Here is a 19,608-nt window from a genome sequence, read left to right as displayed (position 1 = left end):
CCATATGTTATATACTTTATTTCTCTTAATTTTAAACTGACATAAATACAGAAAATTTCATAATGTTCACTGCTGTATGCATCACAGTGTCAAGCATCAATTTATAGCCAATATTGTCTCATCTACAAACTGGTCCATTCCTCTCAGCCCCTAATTGATTATTTGAAAGAGATATACATATTAATTCATCTATAATATTTCAGTATGTGTCTCTAAAACCACAAATATTTTTTAAACATTCAGGTGTAATATAAAGAAAAAAATTCACTGTGTACAGTTTGATGAATTCTTTAAGTATAGATACCTATGTAAATCTTTGTTGCTGTTGTTTAGTCACTCAGTCATGTTCTACTCTTTGCGCCCCCATGGACTGCAGCACACTAGGCCTCTCTGTCCTTCACCATCTCCCAGAGCTTGCTCAAACTCATTGAGTTGGTGATGCCTTCCAACCATCTTGTCCTCTGTCGTCCCCTTCTCCTGACTTCAATCTTTCCCAGCATCAGGATCTTTTCCAATGAGTGAGCTCTTCACATCAGGTGGTCAAAGTGTTAAAGCTTCAGCTTCAGCATCAGTCCTTCCAATGAGTATTCAGGATTGATTTCCTTTAGGATTGACTGGTTTGATCTAAACATTACACAGATGCAAATATAGCATACTTTCAGAATCATAGAAATCTCTTTCATGCCTCTCCAGAGAAATATACTCCCAAATGAATCTGCTATACTGCCGTACAATGCTGAACATTATTAGTGTTGTATATTCATTATTATCATACGAATAGAAGTGCACAGAATGAACTGGTTTGAGTCTGATTTCATTCGCTCAACATTATGCCTGTACAGTTGTCCAAGTTGTTATGCCAGCAATAATTTATTCTTTTAATTTATGTGTAGTCAGTAATGGAAACATAGCACAATTCATTAATCATTAGTCATTTTCTCTTAATAGAAATTCAGGCTTTTCACATATATGGCTTATAAATAAAGCTGCTAAGAATTTTCTTATACTTCTTTTTGGCAGGCATATGCACTTATATCTTTAGCATACAGAACAAGAAATGGAATTGATAGGCTATATGGTAGCTGTGTGTTCAACTGTCAAATAATTATTGAAAATATTGTACCTATTTACTTTCCTATTAGCAATGGATAAAAGCTGTAATTGCTCCACATTTTTGCCAATGTGTAACTTTGTCAAACCTACTTATTTTAGTCATAACTGGGCTTCCCTGGTGGCTCAGAGGGTAGACGGTCTGCCTGCAATGTGGGAGACCCAGGTTTGATCCCTGGGTTGGGAAGATCCCCTGGAGAAGGAAATGGCAATCCACTCCAGTATCCTTGCCTGGAGAATCCCATGGACAGAGGAGCCTAGTAGACTATAGTCCACGTGGTCGCAAAGAGTTGGGCATGACTGAGCGACTTCACTTTCACTTTTCAGTGATGTTGAACACCTTATCATATGTTTTGGATATCAGACATCCTTTGTGTAACTGCTACTGCTACTGCTAAGTCACTTCAGTCGTGTCCGACTCTGTGCGACCCCATAGACGGCAGCCCACCAGGCTCCGCAGTCCCTGGGATTCTCCAGGCAAGAACACTGGAGTGGGTTGCCATTTCCTTCTCCAACGCATGAAAGTAAAAAGTGAAAGTGAAGTCGCTCAGTCGTGTCCGACCCTCAGCGACCCCATGGACTACATCCTTCCAGGCTCCTCCATCCATGGGATTTTCTAGGCAAGAGTACTGGAGCGGGGTGCCATTGCCTTCTCCATCCTTTGTGTAAAGTGCCTACTAAAATAATTTGCCTTTTTATTAGATTTGTTTTTTTAATTTATTTTAGAAGTTTTATGAATATTCTGTGCATCAGTCCTTTGTCAAAAATATGTATTAAAGTTCTTTTACCCTCTATTATGTCTTGATTTTTATGTTTTTTAATGTGTAATTGAAAAGGCAGAAGTTCTTAATTTTATGAACTCCTATTTATGATTTTATTTCTGTTGTTGATAGGGCTCTTTGTTTTTTATTTCAGAAATTTTTGCATAACGTAATACATGAAAGTAGGTAACAGTGTTGTAATCTATAAATTCTCTCAAATATCTCCCAAATTAAGGATAATTGCCCATCTGATATTAACTTATATCTATGGTTTGAGATAAGGAACAATATTTTTTCTTGTGAATATCTAAGTTAACCAGCATTATTTATGGAAAAGATTAACCTTTTCTCCTTGCATTCAGTGGCAACCCTATCATAATCAATTGTTTCACAAGTTTCTTCATTTAATTCCATTGATTGTTGTTGCTGTTGTTGTTCAGTCGCTCAGTCCTGTCTGACTCTTTGTGACCCCATGGACTGCAGCACACCAGGCTTCCCTGTCCTTCACCATCTCCCAGAGCTTGCTCAACTCATGTCTATTGAGTTGGTGATGCCATCCATCCATCTCATCCTCTGTTGTCCCCTTCTCCTCCTGTGTTCAATCTTTCCCAGCATCAGGGTCTTTTCTAATGAAACAGCTCTTTACATCAGATGGCCAAAGTATTGGAGCTTCAGCTTCAGCATCAGTCCTTCCAATTTATATTCAGGACTAATTTCTTATAGGATTGACTGGTTGGATCTCCTTGCAGTCCAAGGGACTCTCAGGAGTCTTCTCCAACACCACAGTTCAAAAGCATCAATTCTTTGGCGCTCAGCCTTCTTTATGGTCCAACTCTCATATCCATACCTGAATACTGGAAAAATCAAGTGTGTTAGTCGCTCAGTCATGTTCAACTCTTTGCCACCCCATGGACTGCAGACTTCTCTGACCATGGGATTTTCCAGGCAAGAATATTGGAGTGGATTGTCATTCCCTTCTCCAGAGGATCTTCCCAACCCAGGGATGGAACCCTTGTCTCTTGCATCACAGGCAGATTCTTCTACCACTTGAGCTACCAGGAAGTCATAGCTTTGACTATATGGACAATATAATTTGCCAGCATTTGCTGGCAAAGTAATGTCTCTGCTTTTTAATATGCTGTCTAGGTTTGTCATAGCTATTCTTCAAAGGAGCAAGTGTCTTTTAATTTCACAGCTGCAGTCACCATCTGCAGTGATTTTGGAGACCAAGAAAATAAAGTCTGTCACTGTTTCCATTGTTTCCCCATCTATTTGCCAATTGATATTGTCTCTGAATCAATACTGAACTGTTTTATTTATATTAGCTTTATTATTAGTTTTCATATTAAGTATTGTTACTCAAGGTCTTCCCAGGTGGCACAGTGGTATAAAATCCACCTGCCAATGCAGAAGATGCAAAAGATACGGGTTCAACCCCCAGTTTGGGAAGATTCCCTGGAGTAGGAAATGGCAACCTACTCCAATATTCTTGCCTGGAAAATCCTGGACAGAAGAGCCTGGCAGGCTACAATCCATGGGGTTGCAAACAGCTGGACACAACTAAAAGACTGAGCATGGATACACTCATTGTTATTCAAACAACTTTCTTCTGCTTCCTAAATGTGACTTAGGTTCTTTTCAGCCATTTGTTTTTCATAAAGCTTTAAAATGCTGGGGATTTCTGCAAACAAAAATTATCATTAGTGATTTTAAGATTGCACTGAATATATAGGCCAATTTGGAGGAATTTAATGTCTTAACAACACTGAGAGTTCCAATATATTAAAACATGGTATAGAGCCAACCCATTGGTATCTTCATTACTTTCAAAAAATTTCACAGTTTTAAGTGTGTAGAGGCCTTGCACAATATTGATAGACATTTCATGGGGTATTTTGGTAGATATATTCCTATGTATTTAATAACATGTTTAAATTTAAATTTATTCATTTTACTGGAAGCTAATTACCTTACAATATTGTATTGGTTCTGCCACACATCAACATGAATCCACCAAGGGTGTACTCGTCTTCCCCATCCTGAACCCCCCTCCCTCCTCCCTCCCTGTTCCATCCCTCTGGGTCATCCCAGTGCACCAGCCCCAAGGATCCTGTATTGAACCTGGGCTGGCAGTTCATTTCTTATTTGATATTATACATGTTTCTATGACATTCCCCCAAATCATCCCATCCTCTCCCTCTCCCACAGAGTCCAAAGGACTGTTCTATACATTGGTGTCTCTTTTGCTGTCTCGCATACAGGGTTATCGTTACCATCTTTCTAAATTCCATATATATGTGTTTTCTTTCTGGCTTACTTCACTCTGTATAATAGGCTCCAGTTTCATCCACCTCATTAGAACTGATTCAAATGTATTCTTTTTAATGGCTGAGTAATACTCCATTGTGTATATGTACCACCACTTTCTTATCCATTCATCTGCTGATGGACATCTAGGTTGCTTCCACGTCCTGGCTATTATAAACAGTGCTGCAATGAACATTGGGGTACACGTGTCTCTTTCAATTCTGGTTTCCTCAGTGTGTATGCCTAGCAGTGGGATTGCTGGATCATAAGGCAGTTCTATTTCCAGTTTTTTAAGGAATCTCCACACTGTTCTCCATAGTGGCTGTACTAGTTTGCATTGCCACCAACAGTGTAAGAGGCTTCCCTTTTCTCCACACCCTCTCCAGCATTTACTGCTTGTAGACTTTTGGATCGCAGCCATTCTGACTGGCATGAAATGGTATCTCATAGTGGTTTTGATTTGCATTTCTCTGATAATGAGTGATGTTGAGCATCTTTTCATATGTTTGTTAGCCATCTGTATGTCTTCTTTGGAGAAATGTCTATTTAGTTCTTTGGCCCATTTTTTGATTGGGTCATTTATTTTTCTGGAGTTGAGCTGTAGGAATTGCTTGTATATTTTTGAGATTAGTTGTTTGTCAGTTGCTTCATTTGCTATTATTTTCTCCCATTCTGAAGGCTGCCTTTTCACCTTGCTAAAAGTTTCCTTTGATGTGCAGAAGCTTTTAAGGTTAATTAGGCCCCATTTGTTTATTTTTGTTTTTATTTCCAATATTCTGGGAGGTGGGTCATAGAGGATCCTGCTGTGATATATGTCAGAGAGTGTTTTGCCTATGTTCTCCTCTAGGAGTTTTATAGTTTCTGGTCTTACGTTGAGATCTTTAATCCATTTTGAGTTTTATTTTTGTGTATGGTGTTAGAAAGTGTTCTAGTTTCATTCTTTTACAAGTGGTTGACCAGATTTCCCAGCACCACTTGTTAAAGAGATTGTCTTTAATCCATTGTATATTCTTGCCTCCTTTGTCAAAGATAAGGTGTCCATATGTGTGTGGATTTATGTCTGGGCTTTCTATTTTGTTCCATTGATCTATATTTCTGTCTTTGTGCCAGTACCATACTGTCTTGATAACTGTGGCTTTGTAGTAGAGCCTGAAGTCAGGTAGGTTGATTCCTCCAGTTCCATTCTTCTTTCTCAAGATCGCTTTGGCTATTCAAGGTTTTTTGTATTTCCATACAAATTGTGAAATTATTTGTTCTAGCTCTGTAAAGAATACTGTTGGTAGCTTGATAGGGATTGCATTGAATCTATAAATTGCTTTGGGTAGTATACTCATTTTCACTATATTGATTCTTCCAATCCATGAACATGGTATATTTCTCCATCTATTAGTGTCCTCTTTGATTTCTTTCACCAGTGTTTTATAGTTTTCTATATATAGGTCTTTAGTTTCTTTAGGTAGATATATTCCCAAGTATTTTATTCTTTCCGTTGCAATGGTGAATGGAATTGTTTCCTTAATTTCTCTGTTTTCTCATTGTTAGTTTATAGGAATGCAAGGGATTTCTGTGTGTTGATTTTTTATCCTGCAACTTTACTATAGTCATTGATTAGTTCTAGTAATTTTCTGGTGGAGTCTTTAGGGTTTTCTATGTAGAGGATCATGTCATCTGCAAATAGTGAGAGTTTTACTTCTTCTTTTCCAATTTGGATTCCTTTTATTTCTTTTTCTGCTCTGATTGCTGTGGCCAAAACTTCCAAAACTATGTTGAATAGTAATGGTGAAAGTGGGCACCCTTGTCTTGTTCCTGACTTTAGAGGGGATATGAACTGATATAGTCACCCCAGAGAAAAGTATGGAGGTACCTAAAAATCTAAACATTATCTACCATATGACCCAGCAATCTCACTACTGGGCATATACCTGAGGGGGAGAAAACATAATTCAAAAAGATATATGTATCTAAACATTTATTGCAGCACTGTTTACAATAGCCAATACATGGAAGCAACCTAAATAGAATAATGGATTTTTAAAAATCGATTGATGGATTCCATCAATAGAAGAATGGATTTTTAAAAAGATGTGGTACATTTATACAATGGAAAATTACTCAGCCATATAAAGGAACAAAAGTGAAGTAAGTCAGAAAGAGAAAAACAAATATTGTATAATGTTACTTATATGTGGAATCTATAAATATGGTACAGATGAACTTATTTGCAAAACAGAAATAAAGACTCAGATGTAGAAAACAAGCATATGGATACTAAAGAAGGAAGAAGGTGGTAGGATAAATAAAAAGATTGATATTGACATATGTACACACTATGTGTGAAATGAGAATCTACTGTATATCACAAGGAACTCTACTTAATGCACTGTGGTGAGCTGAATGGGAAAAAAAAGTCCAAAAGGAGGATATATACAGCTGATTCATTTTGCTGTATGGTAGAAACTAACACAGCAATGTAAAACAACTACAGTCCAATAAAATTTAATTTATAAAAGAATAGTATAAATAAAAATCCTAAACACCTAAGAATGAATATCAATCTACTGTATTGTATTAATGTATCAATATACAAAATATGTTCATCACTGAAAGTTTTAGTAAAGAAGAAGAAATTTCTCCAGAAAATTGTGTCCAATAGAAAATTATACACATGGGATAAGAACCACCTAAGAATGAGACTTCAGTTAATACAATTTAAGAAATGATAGGACTCAAAGGGTGTAACTTTTATAATAATCAATAGAATTCTTAAATGGTATACTCTAGCAAGAAGGAAAAATGCAGCAATCCAAGAAAGGAAAATACCTGTGAACCAACAGGAGTAAGATATTACAAAGATGAATAATACTTTTTTATTAAATCTGAAATAATATGGTTAATTAAAAGAAAGTATTACCATTCAGCACAATACACTAGCCAAGAGTATGCTGTAAAGTGGTCCAACAAAAGGAAGAATGACAAGCATCAGGTTGAGCGACTTGCCTTGTTAGGAACTAGGATCTTCACATCAAGTATTCACAGAGATTACAAGAAAAGAACAGCATTGATTTGTGTCTTAGAGCATTAAAGGGAATATGCAGCAACAGAAATGTACTTAATACTAATAAACTGTACCTTTCATGTAGTTGAGATGGTAAATTTTATGTTGTATATATATTATCAAAGTTATAAAAAAGTAAAATGGAAAAGTATAAAGAAAACAAATATTGAAGGTAAGCAGACATAATACAAGACCACAGGTAAATATTCTTCAGAAGATTTCAAACATAATGAGCAATTTTAAAAGAAAAGTAGGAAAGTCAAAATTAAAATATTTAACTTTATTATTAAGTCTTTAAAAGTTGAAAAATATGACACCATCTCATTTTAAAAATATAAAGGATGAAGATTTGAAAAAATATATGTCTTAATCAGAAAAATATAAACTTTTTCAGAAATGTAACATGATATTCTATTTAAGTAAAAACTGTAAACACAGATAAAGAACAGTAAAAACTGGGAAAATATTTGTAACACACATTAATAGTAAAGCTGTGATTACACACAGAAGAAATAGCAATAATGCTCACTTCTAGGGAATGTTGTAAATAGACAAAGACATTTATACAAAAATGTATTTTGCATTGCATCTTACAGTTTACTTAGAAAGAAACTACATAAATTTATTAAAAATCTGTAGAATTATATAACATCATACCAGCCGAGGCAGTAATTTTTTAATATAAATTTACTTATTTTAATTGGAGGCTAATTACTTTACAATATTTTTAGGAACCACAAAGTTTCAATTGTTAGAATTGATTTCAGATTATGATGGAATGCTCTAAAGGGACTACTACATAGTTCCCCAACTGATTATGTAAATTTATAATTATTGAGTTGAAAGTTAGTTTATTTAAAAGTTTTTATTATAAAATAGTTTGAAAAACAAAATGGAAAGAAAGTTGCATGTTTTGAAATATAACAATTAATGTGACTATTCTTATTTGCATAAGAAATTTTGGGAAAATTGTAATCTGAGCTATTGATATTGGTTGTTATATTTAAGTTTTAACTTTTCTATTTTGGTTAATTTAATTTTATAATAAATAGAAATTGTGGATGATAACTAGAAATTACTTTATAACTTATAATAAATAGTAAGCACTAGATATTATAAGAAAAAAACAGAATTAGATGTATGTATTAAAGTATTAAGAGAAATATACACCAATAAGAATGTACTTAATAATGAGTTGTACCTTTTAAAGAGTTGAGAACGATTATTTTATGTTATCTGTAACTTACCAAAAATGTTTTAAAATAGCTTGAGAAAGTATAAACAAAATCCTCCAAAATTACTGAGGGTAATCACATTAAAAACCTTGTGCCTATGCTTGTTCAATCATGTCTGGCTCTTTGCACTCCCATGGACTGTAGCTCACCAGACTCCTCTGTCCGTGAAATTTTCCAGGCAAGAATATGGGAGTGGGTTGTCATTTCCTAGTCCAGTGACTATTCCAGATCCAGGGATCAAACCCCTCGAACCTTACTCTCATGCATTGGCAAGCAGATTCTTTAACACTAGCACTACCTGGGAACTTTTAAACTCTTAAACTTTTATCTGTGTGTCTGTGCTCAGTCGCTCAGTCCTGTTCAATTCTTTGTGACTCTATGGACTGTAGTCCCCCAGGCTCCTCTGTCCACGGGATTCTCCAGGCAAAAATATTGGAGTAGGTTGCCATTTACTCCTTCAGGGAATTGATTGTTCGGACCCAGGGGTCAAACCGGCATCTCCTGTGCCTTCTGCATTGGCAGTCAGATTCTTAAACCAATGAGAAAACTGGGAAGCCTGTTTATATTAATAATAAGCAGTAATTACTAAAAGTAAACTTAAGTTGGAAGGAGTAAGGCATAATTTTATTCTGTGAGCAGCTAGTAGCAGATATAGATGTTATTGAACAGAGGAAGAAAGATAGGTTTGCCTTTTATCATTCTATTTTTATTTCATGTAAAAGTTCTCTGTTGAATGTCATTGTGGAATCTTTAGCTCTCTGAGGACACTGTCCCCATGGCTGCATATTTCAGGACTTTTGCCAGAAGATTACATAAAAGATTCATAAGTGAATTTAAACCTTAATTCACTTAGGACTCATGCTTGTTCACTTGGTTTCTTGTTTGGCACATAAAACAAACACTGAATTTGTAACTGAAAGAAATTTTCAATAGTCTGGGAAGGTTTGAATAGCATGACTATCCAAACTAGAGAGAGTTCCTTATATTTCCCCAGACCTTGGAGTAGCAAATACCTTTCAAAGGAGCACAAATGCCTTGGTAGGAAAGTCTTGGCAACATGTTAGAAATGAAAAGATCAGATAAATCAGTGTCATCTCAGAACTGCCTGTAAGGGGAGCATAGGTCCATGAGTAATAGTGACCAGAAGTCCACGTACAAGCTTGTGCAAACATAGTCTCCTTTACCTTCATCTCTCAAGATGTCCAGGGATTAAAAACCAACTGAATCTGCCACATCTGTGATATTTAAGAGACTAAAAATATCTCTTATAAATAGTTTAATATATCTTGGCATAGTTACAGAGATGTGAACAGTTAGTTGAATTTTTATTAAAAGAAGCAAGAGTTTATAAATTTGAACTGATCCAGGGTACTGATGATGCTGGATTTTGCACTCATAAATAGCAGGTGAGTTTAAAATACATGAAATGAAGGACTTTTAGAAGCAGCCTTCAGTTGTGTATTATCCGCTGATATTAAGATCCTTGCACTGTTTAAAATGTTTAGTTTTCTAAAAGGCAAGAGAAGTACACAGGTAGCAGTCAGACAAGCAATGTCAATTCATTTTTCAAGATATTTAGGGGCAAGGACAGCGCCTGAAGTTTCCAGAGTTGTGTAAGGCACCAACTAGAAGGCTGAAGACTGAAGAAAAGAGAAGTAGGTGGGCTGCAATTGCAGTTCTTTTCTGTATCTTTAGTCTGGTATTTCTATTTAATTATCCCAATGATTTAACTTATTGTTGATACTTGGGTTAGTTGCTCAGTCATGTCTGACTCTTTGTAACCCCATGGACTGCAGCCTGCCAGGCTCCACATCCATGGAGTTTTCCAGGCAAGAATACTGGAGTAAGTTGCCATTCCCTTCTCCAGGGGATCTTCCCAACTCAAAGACTGAACCCAGGTCTCCTGCATTCCAGGCAGATTCTTTACCAGTTGAGCCACCAGGGAAGCCCAACTTGTTGTTAATATTTGTTTAGTTTATTGTTACATATGTGATGCTCACATATTTGGAACAATCCCCAGCTCATCCTAAAACATGTGTTCACAGTCTCCTTTCTCTTTAATGGAGCCTATAAACTCTGGGAGGTTTAATACAGGAAATGGGCCATGAGCAGCTCCCAGTTCTGCAGTAAGGGAATATGTTACAGCAATAAACTGACACCAAAGCATAGCCAGATAACTGGTATTTCTAAGGGAAATTACATTTTCTCAAAAAAAAAAATTATTGATTGCCTTGAACAAAATTTGGAGAGAGAAATTGTCTCAGCCAGTGTTAGTGTCATGCTCACTTGGTGTTGGCTGAAGAACCACCACAGAGCAGCTATTGGTCCAAATCCAGAACTGTAGTCCTTAATTTCTGGTGTTAATACATTTCTCTCCAGTGTATCAATGAAGCATGAAGAGAAGGCATAAATGAAAATATTCTCTGCCAGGCAAAGTGATAAGTCATGTAGTACTTTTGACCTTAATGCAGGTGTTGTGTACATGCTGAGTGAAGAGGTTATAGTGTGATTTGAAAGTCACCTAAACTTACTTCACTCTGTATAATAGGCTCAAAACCAATACAATATTGTAAAGTAATTAGCCTCCAATTAAAATAAATAAATTTATTTTTTCTTAAATGAAAGTCACCTAGAACATCTCCTCCACCAAATACAAAAGCCAACAAGAATCCCTGAAATTGAAAGCAGGGATACGGCAAAAGTAAGAGATGTCAGCTTACTTTTAAAATTGATTCCATTTATTATGGAATATAAATTGGTCTAGGTCTAAGGGTAACTGTAGTTTAGTTGTAAAGTTGTGTCTGATTCTTTTGCAGCCCCAGGGACTGCAACCCACCAGGCTTCTCTGTCCATGGGATTTCCCAGGTAAGAGTACTAGAGTGGGTTGCCATTCCCTTCTTCAAGGAATCTTCCCCACCAAGGGATTGAACCAGCATTTCCTGCATTGCAGGTGGATTCTTTACCACTGAGTCACCAGGGAAGTCCTTAAAGGTAAGTATTATCTACATTTATTTATATATGGCAGAATCCTTCAGTTCTGTGGTTATTACATTCAATGGGATTTTGAATACAGTGTGAACATAGTGTGTGGCAAAACACATAGTTCTTACTGTGGTTTTGGAGGTTAGGAGACTCCTCCAAAAGTCTAAACAGGAAATGGAGGGACAAGTCAATAAATGCCAGATATAAGTCAGAAACAGCAAACAGATGGATTCACCAGGAGAGAAAAGCACAAATGGTTTTCCAGAGAGCTAATCCACCTATGATGACTACAATACCTGACTCTCACATGATGTGTTTCTAGAGCCACTCTCCATAACTCCAAGACCATCAAACAAACAAAGAAATAGAATTTCCCTTTGTCTGGGTCAGAGAAACAGTGGAATTAAGTGAAAATATACCTGCAGTGTCAACAGAGTTTCAAGATAGGGTTAGGCTAATAAAATTCTAGCTTCATCTCAGTTGTTAATATAGATCAATCCAAATTAGCTTTTGGTTTTAGAACAGAGAACAAGGAGTAAGGCAAGAAGGGAACAGAGATGCAGTGGAGAAGGCATTCCACTGTGAACATGTGTGCTTAAAGAGAGTGGGAAATAGTCAGATGAAGATGATTAACATTGAAAGATGTAATATTAAATATTCAATGTTTTATAATAATAAAATTTCAATTAATGTATTTTAATTGGAGGGTAACTACAATGTTGTGGTGGTTTTTTGCCATACATCAAAAATATGTACATGTGTCCCCCCATCCTGAACCTCCCCACCTCCCTCCCCACCCTACCTCTGTGGGTTGTCCCAGAGCCCTGGCTTTGAATGCCCTGCTTCATGCATCCAATTTGCACTGGTCATATCTTTTACATATGGTAATGTACATGTTTCAGTGCTATTCTCTCAAATCATTCCACCCTCACCTTCTCCCACTGAGTCCGAAAGTCTGTTCTTTACATCTGTGTCTCCTTTCCTGCTCTGCATGTAGGATCATTGTTACCATCTTTCTAAATTCCATATATATGCATTAACATACAGTATTTGTCTTTCTGACTTACTTCACTCTGTATAATAGGCTCCTTTTTCTTTAAATGATAAATTGATGTCACAGGATTTCAACAATGTCAAGAAAAAAATTCCTAGATAAGCAGAGAAGATGGTGTACTTGCAAAGTGTGAGAAATATCTGTGTTATAAAGATGAATAGAGGAAGAGGTTCTTATAAAGGAGAAACCAGAAGGGCAGAACAAAAACCAGGAGTGTGGATATTGTGCAAACAATGCATCTAGAACAACATAAGCAGCAGGAGTGATGGACCAATTTGGTCAATTGCAACAAAACGTGCAAATAAAAAGGTCTACACTTCATTGAAACTTAAGGAAATAACAGCTAAAATTGCCACATGGCGTTTCAGTGGAGTGGTATGTTCAGAAGCCTTATCAGAAGCAACTGAGAAGGTTGAAAGTCTGAATGGAGTTACAGAAATTTATTATAATCTAAGGATGGTAGTCAGACTGGAGAATATATTTAATACTTACAGATGATTATAATGTCAGTGAATTGATCAAAAGGAGTCTGAGTGTTTCAGGCAGATACACATCAGACTGAATGATACACATTAAGAATAATATTCTTCAGCTGTATACAAAACATATTTTCGCTTAGTGAATTCAGTATGTGTCAAATACTCTCTGTGTTGTGCACCAAAGTGGGAAATAAGTGACAATCACTTAAAGGTATAAACAATTGTAGAAAGTCATAAGAAAGACCTCAGAAAGGAATTTTCAATATATGAACCATACTTTGTATATTAAGTATAGGCTTGTCATAGCAGTGGAACAAAATCCTCAACTGCTTTGGCAAATTGATACAGAACTGTCATTTGTTTTCAGTTTATCCAGGGGTAAAGAAATCCTTCAACCAGATAATTAAACTGTGCAAAATTTCAGTTAGTGATATGTGACATGTTCTTAGAAAACAAAATATCCTAAAATTAATTATTTCATTTTTCCTAGGGGAAAAATGTGCTATAAAAGATCTATTCTGAAGTATATGCTAAAATGATAGTGTTCATTTTAAAAATATCATAGAAAAATTAGATATTACTTGGAGAATATTATTTAAGGAAACCATTAAAAATGAAATGTCTTTTTATTCAAACACAGGTTACAACCATTCAGCAGACTGTAAAATCAATGTGATCATATTTGAATTTATTTATTTAAAAAATTGTAGTATAGTTGATATTAAGTTTCAGATACACAGCATAGTGGTTGATATGTAATCTTTATAGATTACATGTATAATATCAGAAAACAGGGCATCTGAGGGTTAGCATTTTACTTAAATTCTTTTTGCAAAGCTGTGTAAGTATATATATTTGTGTGTGTTTGCATGTACAGTAAATTACAATATAAAATGCATATCTCACCATATTTTGTGGTCAAAAATGTTTGAATGCCAAGTTTCTAACCTATCAAGGGATATATCAACAGAGCTTACAGCATGAATTAGTTAAAAATACTCACTTATTGGGTAACAGATAATACATGTAAGATATATTGTTTAGCTTTTCTAAACAAAAGCTACTGTAAAACATTTTCTCACTTTCTTGTCAGATTATACCTCCCTCAGTTTTACAGGAAGACTGTACAGAAGTCAGGGCCCAGAAATGAGAAACCACACACCAGTATTCAGTTTCATCCTCCAGGGATTAACAGATAACCTACAAATGCAGATTTTGACTTTTATATTTCTACTCATCACATACATGTTGAATATAATTGGAAACCTGGTCATCATAACCCTCATATTAGTGGATTCTCACCTTAAAACTGCGATGTACTTTTTTCTCCAAAATTTTTCCTTCTTAGAAATCTCATTCACTTCTGCCTGCATTCCTAGATTCTTATATAGTATATTAACAGGAGACAGGACCATTACTTATAATGCTTGCCTGTCCCAACTATTTTTTACATATATGTTTGGTGTAACAGAATTCTTTCTCTTGGCCACCATGTCCTATGATCGCTATGTAGCCATCTGCAAACCCCTGCATTACATGACCATCATGAACCACAGATTCTGCAAAATGCTTACCTTCTGCTGTTGGATAACCACTTTCTTAATTGTTTTTCCACCATTTTGCTTGGGACTGAACCTGGAATTCTGTGACTCTGTCATTGATCACTTTTTTTGTGACTTTTATCCACTCCTGAAGATCTCATGCTCAGATCCATGGTTCATGGAAGAGATAACTCTTGTTTGCTGTGTGTTGATATTTATCATGACTCTTACATGTGTTGTTCTGTCCTACATATGTATCATCAGAACAGTTCTAAGATTCCCCTCTGCTAAGCAAAGGACAAAAGCTTTTTCCACCTGTTCTTCCCACTTTATTGTGGTTTCTATCACCTATGGCAGCTGCATCTTTGTCTATATCAAACCTTCATCAAAAGATGAAGTGACTATTAATAAGCAAGTAGTAATACTTACAACTTCCATTTCCCCCATGTTAAACCCATTTATTTATACTCTGAGGAACAAACAAGTGAAACAAGCATTTAAAGATTTACTCAAAAGAATTCTACTGGTCTCAAAGAACTAAGAGAATGTTGAAGTCAGGTTCCCTAAACAATTTTCAGATTGCCGGGAGAAATATCAATAACCTCAGATACGCAGATGACACTACCCTTATGGCAGAAAGTGAAGAGAAACTAAAAAGCCTCTTGATGAAAGTGAAAGTGGAGAGTGGAAAAGTTGGCTTAAAGCTCAACATTCAGAAAACTAAGATCATGGCATCCGATCCCACCACTTCATGGGAAATAGATGGGGAAACAGTGGAAACAGTGTCAGACTTTATTTTTCTGGGCTCCAAAATCACTGCAGATGGTGACTGCAGCCATGAAATTAAAAGACGCTTACTCCTTGGAAGGAAAGTTATGACCAACCTAGATAGCATATTCAAAAGCAGAGACATTACTTTGCCAGCAAAGCTTCATCTAGTCAAGGCTATGGTTTTTCCTGTGGTCATGTATGGATGTGAGAGTTGAACTGTGAAGAAGGCTGAGCGCTGAAGAATTGATGCTTTTGAAGTGTGGTGTTGGAGAAGACTCTTGAGAGTCCCTTGGACTGCAAGGAGATCCAAGCAGTCCATTCTGAAGGAGATCAGCCCTGGGATTTCTTTGGAAGGAATGATGCTAAAGCTGAAACTCCAGTACTTTGGCCACCTCATGCAAAGAGTTGACTCATTGGAAAATAATCTGATGCTGGGAGGGATTGGGGGCAAGAGGAGAAGGGGACGACAGAGGATGAGATGGCTGGATGGCATCACTGACTCGATGGATGTGAGTCTGAGTGAACTCCGGGAGTTGGTGATGGACAGGGAGGCCTGGCGTGCTGTGATTCATGGGGTCGCAAAGAGTCGAACACGACTGATCGACTGATCTGATCTGATCTTGTATCCTCTATTGTCTCTTCCTAAGTGAAATCTGGTCTTCCTTTCTGATTAAGTCATTTCTATAGTTCCCTTCTGTATAGAAATTCCAGATGTTTGAGCTGGGTTTAGAAAAGGGACGGGAACTGGAGATCAAATTGCCAACATTTGCTGAATCGTAAAGAAAGCAAGGGAATTCCAGAAAAGCATCTATCTTTATTTCATTGACTACACTAAAGTCTTTGTGTGGATCATAACAAACTATGGAAAATTCTTAAAGAGGTGGGAATTCCAGAGCAGCTTACGTGTCTCCTGAAAAACCTGTATGCAGGTCAAGAAGCAACAGTCAGAATCATGTATGGAACAACCGACCGGTTCAGGATTGAGGAAAGAGTACAACAAGGCTGTTTATTGTCATCCTGTTTATTTAACTTATACATAGAGCACATCGTGTGAAATACCAGGCTGGATGAGTTAGAAGCTGGAATCAAGACTGCTGGGAGAAATGTCAACAACCTCAGATATGCAGATGACACCACTCTAATGGCAGAAAGCAAAGAGGACCTAAAGAGCCTCTTGATGAAGGTGAAGGAGAGTGAAAAAGCCAGCTTAAAATTCAATTGGAAAAAAAAAAAAAAAGCTAAGATCATGACAAACCTAGACAGTGTGTTAAAAAGCAAAGACATCACTTTGCTTACAAAGTCCCATATAGTCAAGGCAATGGTCTTTCCAGTTGTCAATGACAGATGTGAGAGCTGGACAATAAAGAAGGCAGAGCACCGAAGTATTGATGGTTTCTAATTGTGGTGCTGGAGAAGACTCTTGAGAGTCCCTTGGACTGCAAGGAGATCAAACCAGTCAATCTTAAAGGAAATAAACCCTCAATACTCTTTGGAAGGACTGATGCTGAAGCTGAAGCTCCAACACTTCTACTACCTGATGCGTACAGCTGACTCATCGAAAAAGACCCTGATGCTGGGACAGATTGAAGGCAGAAGGAGAAGAGGGCCACAGAGGATGAGATGGTATAATGGGATCACTAATTCAATGGACATGAACTTAGGCAAACTCTGGGAAATGGTGAGGGACAGGGAAGCCTAGGTTGCTGCAGTCCATGGCATCACAAAGTGTCAGACATGACTTGGTGACTGAACAACAATAGCCCCCTTATAAATCAAATCTTTGAGAATTACAAACTTTACCAAAAAAATAAAGAAAATCTAAGGAAGTCCTCCCTCTCAAACATTCTTTCACAGTGCTGAAAATATTACATATAATTTTTCAAAAAAAAGTACTCAAATGAGGAAAGAAATAATATTAAAAAGAAAGAATACTATTTTCACTGGTAACAAGGAAAAAATTCTCAAAATTATAAAGCAATATTTTGTATGGGGAGGTAGGTTGGAGTGGGGTTCAGGATGGGGAACACGTGTACACCCGTGGTGGATACGTGTTGATGTATGGCAAAACCAATACAATATTGTAAAGTAAAAATAATAATAATAAGATTAAAAAATTTTAAAAAAAGAAAGAAATATGACCCAGAGGGATGGTACGGGGAGGGAGGAGGGAGAAGGGTTCAGGATAGGGAACACGTGTATACCTGTGGCAGGTTCACGTTGATATATGGCAAAACCAATACAATATTGTAAAGTTAAAAAATAAAATAAAATTTAAAAAAATTTTTCAAAAAAGCCTTTACCAATAAGAAAGCCTTAAGTCAAAATTTACATATTTATTGTATTTATTAAATGCATCTAAACAATATGAAAGCTATTTTTAAATTACCAATAACCAATACAATATTGTAAAGTTAAAAATTTTTTAAAGACAAAAAACTTACCAATAAAACATAGATTAAAGATAGAAATGCCTTTGTAATGTCTGCTAAGGATTAAATCCTGTGTTGAAGTTTCATAAAAGAGATTGACACTATTGTAACTACTGAAATGTTAAATCATAAAGACAAAGCAGAAAGTCTAAGGAACCCCACAGGGCTAGATAAATAAATAAGCAGCAACCCAAATATGCAGGAGATGGGAAAAATGTGCATACTAATTTCAGTAAAATGATTTATTTATTTTTGAAAATGAAAACTTAGTCATTCCAAGAGTTCAAAATATGCACCCAATTACAGCTCTCAAGAAAAGAACAGCATTTAATTACTTGTTAAATTCTTCACCATCTTGAACTTTCAGAATCAGCCTACTTTAATGTCCTTTGACGTTTGCTCTCTTACCTGACTTTATTTATTATGGCACCTGCAGGCAGGAATTTTCCACTCATTTCAGCTACACAATTCCAGGGTCCTCCATTTTAAATGACATTTCCACAAGAAATCTTTTGCTGATATTGTCTTATTCTTCCTCCACCAACATGACCATCAAGACTAGATTAGTCTTACTCATCCACACCTGTCATCACTTATCTGCTGCTCTCATATCTCTTATCAAACTACACTTTCATGTTTGCTTGTTCTTTATTCCAAGTTCTTACTCTATTCTAAGTGGTAAATGCCTTGGAGAAGTTTAACCCATGTGTCAAATTCTAGACTCTCTTATTCCTGGCACCTAGACAAATATTGGTTATGCAATAAATCATCTTTTGACATGGTGATTTGAGTGCTTCTGATAATGCAAAATGAGAAATTTTATAGGAACATGAAAAATACAAAAGTAACGTTAGGGATCTTTAAGCTTTGTAATGAAATAGTATATAAGCCAAAATTTATTAAAAATTGATAGTAAAAATTCATAATACTGATAAATCTGAAAATTACCCCACACACTTTAGTCATAATTTTCACTGGAAACATATGGAGAAATAAAAGTTAAAATAAGTAAACTATCATTAGCAAGTGACATAACTAGGATCCAAAACTATTTTTATTGATTTTGAATGGAGCTATTTTTTTTGTTTGTTTGTTTTGCTTTTTTTTTAATTAATTTTATTTTATTTTTAAACCTTACATAATTGTATTAGTTTTGCCAAATATCAAAATGAATCCACCACAGGTATACATGTGTTCCCCATCCTGAACCCTCCTCCCTCCTCCCTCCCCATACCATCCCTCTGGGTCGTCCCAGTGCACCAGCCCCAAGCATCCAGCATCGTGCATTGAACCTGGACTGGCATCTCGTTTCATACATGACATTTCACATGTTTCAATGCCATTCTCCCAAATCTTCACACCCTCTCCCTCTCCCACAGAGTCCATAAGACTGTTCTATACATCAGTGTCTCTTCTGCTGTCTTGTATACAGGGTTATCGTTACCATCTTTCTAAATTCCATATATATGCGTTAGTATACTGTATTGGTGTTTTTCCTTCTGGCTTACTTCACTCTGTATAATAGCTCCATTCATCTATTAGTGATGAATGGAGCTATTTTATCAAGTAACTGTACCTGCCTCAGCAGAGGCATCGAGAGAGTTTCAAGGAAGAGCCCAAAGAATAATTACTAGTACTAAAATTGAGCGAGATGTGTCATAAACAAAATACAAACATAAAATGTTGGGTTTTCCAACATGGCTCAGTAGTAAAGTGTCTGCCTGCCAATGCAGGAGACCCAGGAGACTCAGTAGACACGGGATTGATCCCAGGGTCAGGAAGATCCCCTGGAGAAGAAAATGGCAACCTGCTCCACTATTCTTTTCTGGAGAATCCCATGGACAGAGAAGCCTGGAAGGCTAGAGCCCATGGGGTCGTAGGGTG

The 19,608-nt window shown here is 36.4% G+C and overlaps 1 protein-coding gene across 1 annotated transcript; it reads left to right on the top strand.

Moving 5' to 3' along the window:
- Positions 1-14,129: 14,129 nt before the first annotated feature.
- On the top strand, positions 14,130-15,065 carry LOC109558740 (olfactory receptor 6C2-like). The gene has a single exon (XM_019960071.2). It carries the CDS (start codon positions 14,130-14,132, stop codon positions 15,063-15,065), a length of 936 nt encoding a protein of 311 aa, XP_019815630.1.
- The last annotated feature ends 4,543 nt before the right edge of the window (positions 15,066-19,608 follow it).

This window comes from Bos indicus, chromosome 5 (genome assembly GCF_029378745.1).
Source record: "Bos indicus isolate NIAB-ARS_2022 breed Sahiwal x Tharparkar chromosome 5, NIAB-ARS_B.indTharparkar_mat_pri_1.0, whole genome shotgun sequence".
Classification (NCBI taxonomy): Eukaryota; Metazoa; Chordata; class Mammalia; order Artiodactyla; family Bovidae; genus Bos; species Bos indicus.
Note: the sequence above shows the minus strand (reverse complement) of the source record. Positions and strands in the feature narration are given on the sequence as shown.

Coding starts and splice junctions, on each gene's coding strand:
- LOC109558740 (XM_019960071.2), top strand. CDS start 14,130: ATGAGAAACCACACACCAGTATTCAGTTTCATCCTCCAGGGATTAACA.